A 6466-nucleotide genomic window follows, 5' to 3' on the forward strand; every position below is an offset into this window, starting at 1 on the left:
GCTGCACCACCGGCCGGCCCAGAAATAAAAGCTTCAATAATTGAAAAGGAAGAAACAAATTTGGCATTATGTGTAAATGATATGACTGTCTATATGTAAAACAAAAATCCCTGCGCATAAATTAACAGATTATGAAGAAACATTATAAAGTTTCCTGTATCTAAAATTGATATGAGGCGTCGACCCATGGCCGAGTGGTTAAGTTCGGGTGCTCAGCTGCAGGCGGCTCAGGGTCTGGTTGGTTCCAGTCCTGGGTGTGGACATGGCACCACTCATCGAGCCACGCTGAGGAGGCGTCCCACATGCCACAACTAGAAGGACCCACAACTCAGAATATACAACTATGTACCGTGGGGCTTTGGGGAGAAAAAGAAAAAAAAAATAAAATCTTTAAAGTTGATATGAAGAAATGATTTCATTTCTGTACATCAAAATGTTAGAAAATGAGGTCCTCCCCACACTAAGTTATAGATTTAATGAAACTTTAACAAAAATCCTTGCTGGGGGGCCGGCCCCGTGGCCAAATGGTTAAGTTCACGTGCTCCGCTTCTGCAGCCCAGGGTTTCACGGGTTCAGATCCTGGGCTCGCACATGGCACCACTCATCAGGCCGCGCTGATGCGGCGTCCCACATGCCACAACTAGAAGGACCCACAACTAAAAATATGCAACTATGTGCCAAGAGACTTTGGGAAGAAAAAGGAAAAATAAAATCTTAAAAAAAAAAAATCCTTGCTGAGTATTTAATGGGCTAGATCTAAATATTTTATGAAAGAACAAAGGGCTAAAAATAGCCAAAACATTGTTGAAGAACAGGTAAGAGAGAGGTACTTTACCAGATACTCAAAATATGATAAAAAAGTATAGCAATTAAAATAATGTGGTATGCTTAGCAGAGGAAGAGAAAATAGACCAAAGGAACAGAAACAAAAACCCAGAAACAGACTAAAGAACCCAGAAACAGACTAAAGAACCCAGAAACAGACTAAAGTACACATTGAGACAATTTAGACAGAGAAGATAGATGATTTAAACAGGATGGGTCCTTTAACCAATTATGCTGGGACAATTAGTTACCTATGTGGAACGATGAAATTGGATTCCTTTTTCCCACCAAATAAAGATCAACTTTAGGTGGATTAAAGACCTAGATGCAAAAGACAAAACTATAAAACTTTTGGAGGACAATATAGGAGAATATTGTATAGAGTAAGGATGGATTTCTTAAACAACATGTAAAAAAAAACAAACCATTTTAAAGATTGGTAAATTCAACTACAGTAAGTTAAGAACTCAAGACACTATATACAGTGACAAGCCAAGCCATTAAACTGGAAGGTTGTTTGCAACATAGGTAACTGGCAAAAGGTTAGTATCCAAAATATATAAATGTCTCCTACAAATCGATCACAAAAGACAAACAATGAAACGGAAAAAGTGGGAAAAAAGACCAACATGCACTTCACAGAAGAGGAAACAGTTGTCCCTTAATCAAGGTGCGCAGTCTCTTTAGAAACTCAGGGATTGCAAATTAAAAGCATAATAAAATACTATTTCACACTAAATAGGCAAATTTTTTTAATTTGGGCAATACCACATGTTGAAGAGGTGGTGGAGCGAGGGAATTCTCACCCACTGCTGGTGGATTGTAAACTAGTAGGGCCATTTTGGAAAAGTTTGGTGTTACCTAGAACACAGCCAGAGATCCAGTCCTGCAATTCTATTTCCAGGATGTCCCCTGGAGAAACCCTTGCATATGTGCACGTTGGACAGGTACAGGAATCTTCATGTGGCAATGTCCTAATAAAGAAATATCCATCAACAACAGCATGGATAAAGTATATATTTAAACAATGGTATAAAGTCTATTCTGTAGAAAAATTACTGAATAGCTACAAATCTCAACACGGACGAATCTCTAAAACAATGTTGACTAAAAGAAGTATGTCACAAAGGATATATACAGTGTGATTTCATTTATACGCAGTTCAAACACATGTTTAATAACATCCTTAAGAACAATTAACACAACATTCAAGGTAGTGGTTACCTCTGGGTAAGAGAGAAGGCCATGCTATGGCAGGAGCATGTAAGGGACACCAAGATTCAATTTCTTAAACTGGGTAGGGGTATACAGGTGTTCCATTTTATTTTCTGTTAGAGCCCATAAAATAAAACTTAAACACCGTAGAAAACATAGGAAAGAGCACAAGAATACTGTAGGAAATCAACCCATGCCATCTAAACTTCAAATGTTTTTAAAAACAGCATATCACCAATTTCTCAATAGTTTTCATAATTGTATTTTTTACAAAACTTATTTTAGTGAGGTCATAATTGGCTTATAACATTGTATAAATTTCAGGTGTACATTATTATATTTCAGTTTTTGTATAGACTGCATCGTGTTCGTGCCCAATAATCCAGTTTTTGTCCATCACCCTGCATATGTGCCCCTTCACCCCTTTCATCGCCCACCCCTTGCCCTCTAGTAACCACCTATCTGTTCTCCTCATCCATGTGTTTACCTTCCACTTCTGAGGGAAATCGCACAGTATTTGTCTTTCTCCATCTGACTTATTTCACTTAGCATAATACCCGCAAGGTCCATTCATGTCGTCGCAAATAGCACAATTTTGTCTTTTTTTATTGCTGAGTAGTATTTACTCCATTGTATGTATATACCACATCTTCTCCATCCATTCATCCATTGACTGGCACTTGGGTTGCTTCCATGTCTTGGCTATTGTGAATAATGCTGCGCTGAACATAAGGGTGCATAAATCTTTTTGAATTATTGATTTCATGTTCTTTGGATGAATATCCAGTAGTGGAATAGCTGGATTACATGGTATTTCTATTTTTAATTTTTTGAGGAATCATAAGGTATATTTTTAATATTAGAGGGATCATTTAGGAATTTTTTTTTTTTCTGGGAAAGATTTGCCCTGAGCTAGCATCTGTTGCCAATCGTTTTTTTGCCCCTCCCCGAAGTCACAGTACATAGTTATATATTCTAGTTGTAAATCCTAGTTCTTCTATGTGAGGCACTGCCACAGCATGGCTACTGACAGACGAGTGGTGTGTTTCCATGCCTGGGAGCTGAACCCAGGTGGCCAAAGCAGAGCATGCTGAACTTTAACCACTAGGCCATCAGGGCTGGCTCTAGGAATATTTCTTTTTTTTTTTTTTTGAGGAAGATTAGCCCTGAGCTAACTGCTGCCAATCTTCCTCTTTTTGCTGAGGAAGGCTGGCCCTGAGCTAACATCCATGCCCATCTTCCTCTACTTTATATGTGGGATGCCTACCACAGCCTGGCATGCCAAGCGGTGCCATGTCCACTCCTGGGATCCGAACCGGTGAACCCCGGGCAGCCGAAGCAGAATGTGCGCACTTAACCGCTGCGCCACGGGGCCGGCCCCTAGGAATATTTCTTAAGGAGAAAAATTGGTGATATGACATCCAGCAAATTTATCAGTTTCACTTTTTTCTTCTTAAAAATCATTGTATTTATTACATAGTATGTGCTGACTGAATGTTTGTCTCCCAAAAATTCCTGTGTTGAAATCTAATGCCCACTGTGATGGTATTAGGGAGTGGGGCTTTGGGAAGGTGCTTAGGTCATGAGGGTGGAGCTCTCATGAGCCAGGTTAATGCCTTTATAAAAGCCACCCCAGAGAGCTCCCTCACCCCTTCTGCCATATGAGGACACATTGAGAAGATGGCCATTTATGAACCAGGAAGCAGGCCCTCACCAGGCACTGAATCTGCCACTGTCTTAATCTTGGACTTCCCAGCCTCCAGAACTGTGAGAAATAAATTCCTGTTGTTTATAAGCCAGTTTATGGTATAGCAGCCCGAAATCGAGACAGTATGCAAATAATCCCATTCTTTTTTTTTTAAGATTTTTTTTCCTTTTTCTCCCCAAAGCCCCCCGGTACATAGTTGTATATTTTTTTTCAGTTGTGGGTCCTTCTAGTTGTGCCATGTGGGATGCCGCCTCAGCATGGCTTGATGAGCAGTGCCATGTCCACGCCCAGGATTTGAACCGATGAAACACTGGGCCGCAGCAGCAGAGCTCGAGAACTTAACCACTAGGCCATGGGGCTGGCCCCAATCATCTCATTCTTATTAAACAATTTCTATCTAACCTTTTATCATCATTCTATAGAATGAAAGAAATGTCTGATAAAATTGTGTTCACCAACTGCCAACACTTTCTAGGTGATGAGATTTGGGGAGATTTACGTTTTTCTTTCCACAGTGCTCAGATCTTTTATGATAACTATGTATATATCCTTTTTATAAAAAGAATTCACTTCTTTCAAAACAATTTAAGATCTGAATTAAATATGGCAAAATGGTATCTATCATCTAAAATCTTAGTGATAAATTAACAGATGTTGGCCATATCACTCTCTATACTATGAAATATTTCAGAGTTTAAGAAAATTATTTAGAAATAGCTAAAGCAAAGGAGAAATAACTTGCAGAGGATATGGAAAGTTGATATCCACATTAATAAGAAGCTGCCAATGAAAGAAAACATGGTCAGCTAAAAATAGAAAATTACCCCCAAATCCTTTAACTTGGGCTTTAAAATATATTACAGTATTCATAATCTCATGGTTGGTTTGAGGCCAGAACAAAAGCTACTTACAAGTAACTTGAGAACCATGTAGAAAAAATACCAAAAGAAAACGTGCCTCCTGGTGGTAGCGTGAAGGGTGTTTTCGGCTTCTACATCTTTCTATGCTTTTCCAAGTTACATATTATGATCATCAGTGAAACAGGCTGCAAAGCTGTTATGTTTACTATTGCTCTAATGCAGGACAAGGGCCCTATCTGTCTGACTGCCACGAGCCGGGTATGGAGCGACGCTGGGCACACAGTGGGTTATTTCTTCAGTGGACGAAGGGACTGTCTGCTCTCATTGTCTTGCCCGCCCCCCAGGGATCAGCTCAAACACTAAATGGAACAGCAGCCAGGCAGGGGAACGGGCCTGGGTATTCTTGCCTCCAAAGTAAGCACTCAACGTACACACTTTTGGTCAAAATTAGTAAACTTTATTTAACCTTCAAAAAATAAAATAACAGAGAAAAGGCAGCTTTAGCTTTTAGCTTTGTTCTTCCCAAGGATCAGACGTAACGACCCAGAGCAGGAACTACCTCTAAGAAGTTAAAATACCCTTTACCCCCAAATCAAGCCACAGGCAAGGAGAGATCCTCAATTTGGGGACAGGCCTGGGGTGAGTGGGGCAGAAAGGAGAACACCACAGCCGGGTGAGCGGGTTCTGACACAGCACAAGTAGAAAACGAGACAAAAAGGCCCACTAGAAATGGGACTAGAACTTCAATGGGGAACTGTGTCACAAGGAACTATGTACAAAGGAGCTGGGCTGGGGACCTACACCCCACGAGGGAGGTAAGAAGGCTGCAGGGCATCACCGAGGCTGCCCTTGACCCTAGCCAGCTGCTGCCGCATCCTGCTCTCCCTCAGTTCTCCTCATCACTGTCGTCCGGGCTGATGGCTGGGCTGGTGAGACTATAGGTGGGGCTGGTGGGCGAGTAGCCAGGGGAAGTGGGCGAGTAGGTGGAGCCTTTGGGGGAGGTGGGTGAGTAGGTGGGGCTGGTGGGAGAGTACTTGGGGGAGGTGGGTGAGTAAGTGGGGCTAGTAGGTGAATACTTGGGGGAGGTTGGGGTATAGACTGGAGAGGTTGGTGAATAAGTAGGAGACGTTGGTGAGTATTTCGGGGTGGTGGGCGAATAGGTGGGGCTGGTAGGAGAGTACTTGGGAGAGGTGGGTGAATATTTTGGGCTGGTGGGTGAGTACTTGGGAGAGGTTGGGGTGTACTCTGGTGAACTGGGACTGTAGGAAGGACTGGTTGGGGTGTACTTCGGCGAGGTAGGGCTGTAGCTGGGAGAACTGGGGCTGTAGCTAGGAGAGCTCGGGGTATAGGTTGGAGACTGTGGTGTGTATCGTGGGCTTGAAGGAGAGTAGCTTGGGGAGGTCGGGGAGTAGCTGGGTGAAGTTGGAGAGTAGCTTGGAGAGGTTGGGCTGTAGTTAGGGCTTGTTGGTGTGTAGTTGGGACTAGTAGGTGAGTAGCTTGGTGATGTTGGGCTATAGCTGGGTGACGTCGGGGTGTAATTGGGACTGGTTGGAGAATAGTTAGGGCTGGTGGGTGAATAACTTGGGGAAGTTGGTGAGTAGCTCGGTGACGTTGGTGAATAACTTGGAGATGTCGGCGAGTAGCTGGGAGAGGTGGGAGAATAGCTGGGTGAAGTTGGCGAGTAACTGGGAGAGGTTGGTGAGTAGCTGGGGGATGTTGGCGAGTAGCTGGGAGAGGTTGGTGAGTAGCTAGGTGATGTGGGCGAGTAGCTTGGGGAAGTGGGAGAGTAGCTGGGAGAAGTGGGAGAATAACTGGGAGAGGTCGGGGAGTAGCTGGGAGAGGTCGGGGAGTAGCTGGG

At 43.0% G+C, this 6466-nt stretch overlaps 1 protein-coding gene across 2 annotated transcripts in view; it reads right to left on the reverse strand.

Annotated features, from left to right (window-relative positions):
* Window positions 1-5043: 5043 nt before the first annotated feature.
* Window positions 5044-6466, reverse strand: part of POLR2A (RNA polymerase II subunit A) — a 26068-nt gene continuing 24645 nt past the window's right edge. For both annotated transcript variants that reach the window (XM_046675035.1, XM_046675033.1), the window contains one exon: window positions 5044-6466. This exon ends at the window's right edge or, in 1 of these variants, runs on beyond it. In XM_046675035.1, the coding sequence (XP_046530991.1) occupies window positions 5495-6466 (972 nt within the window). In that variant the 3' untranslated portion in view covers window positions 5044-5494.

The sequence above is a fragment of the Equus quagga genome, chromosome 11, assembly GCF_021613505.1.
Source record: "Equus quagga isolate Etosha38 chromosome 11, UCLA_HA_Equagga_1.0, whole genome shotgun sequence".
NCBI lineage: Eukaryota > Metazoa > Chordata > Mammalia > Perissodactyla > Equidae > Equus > Equus quagga.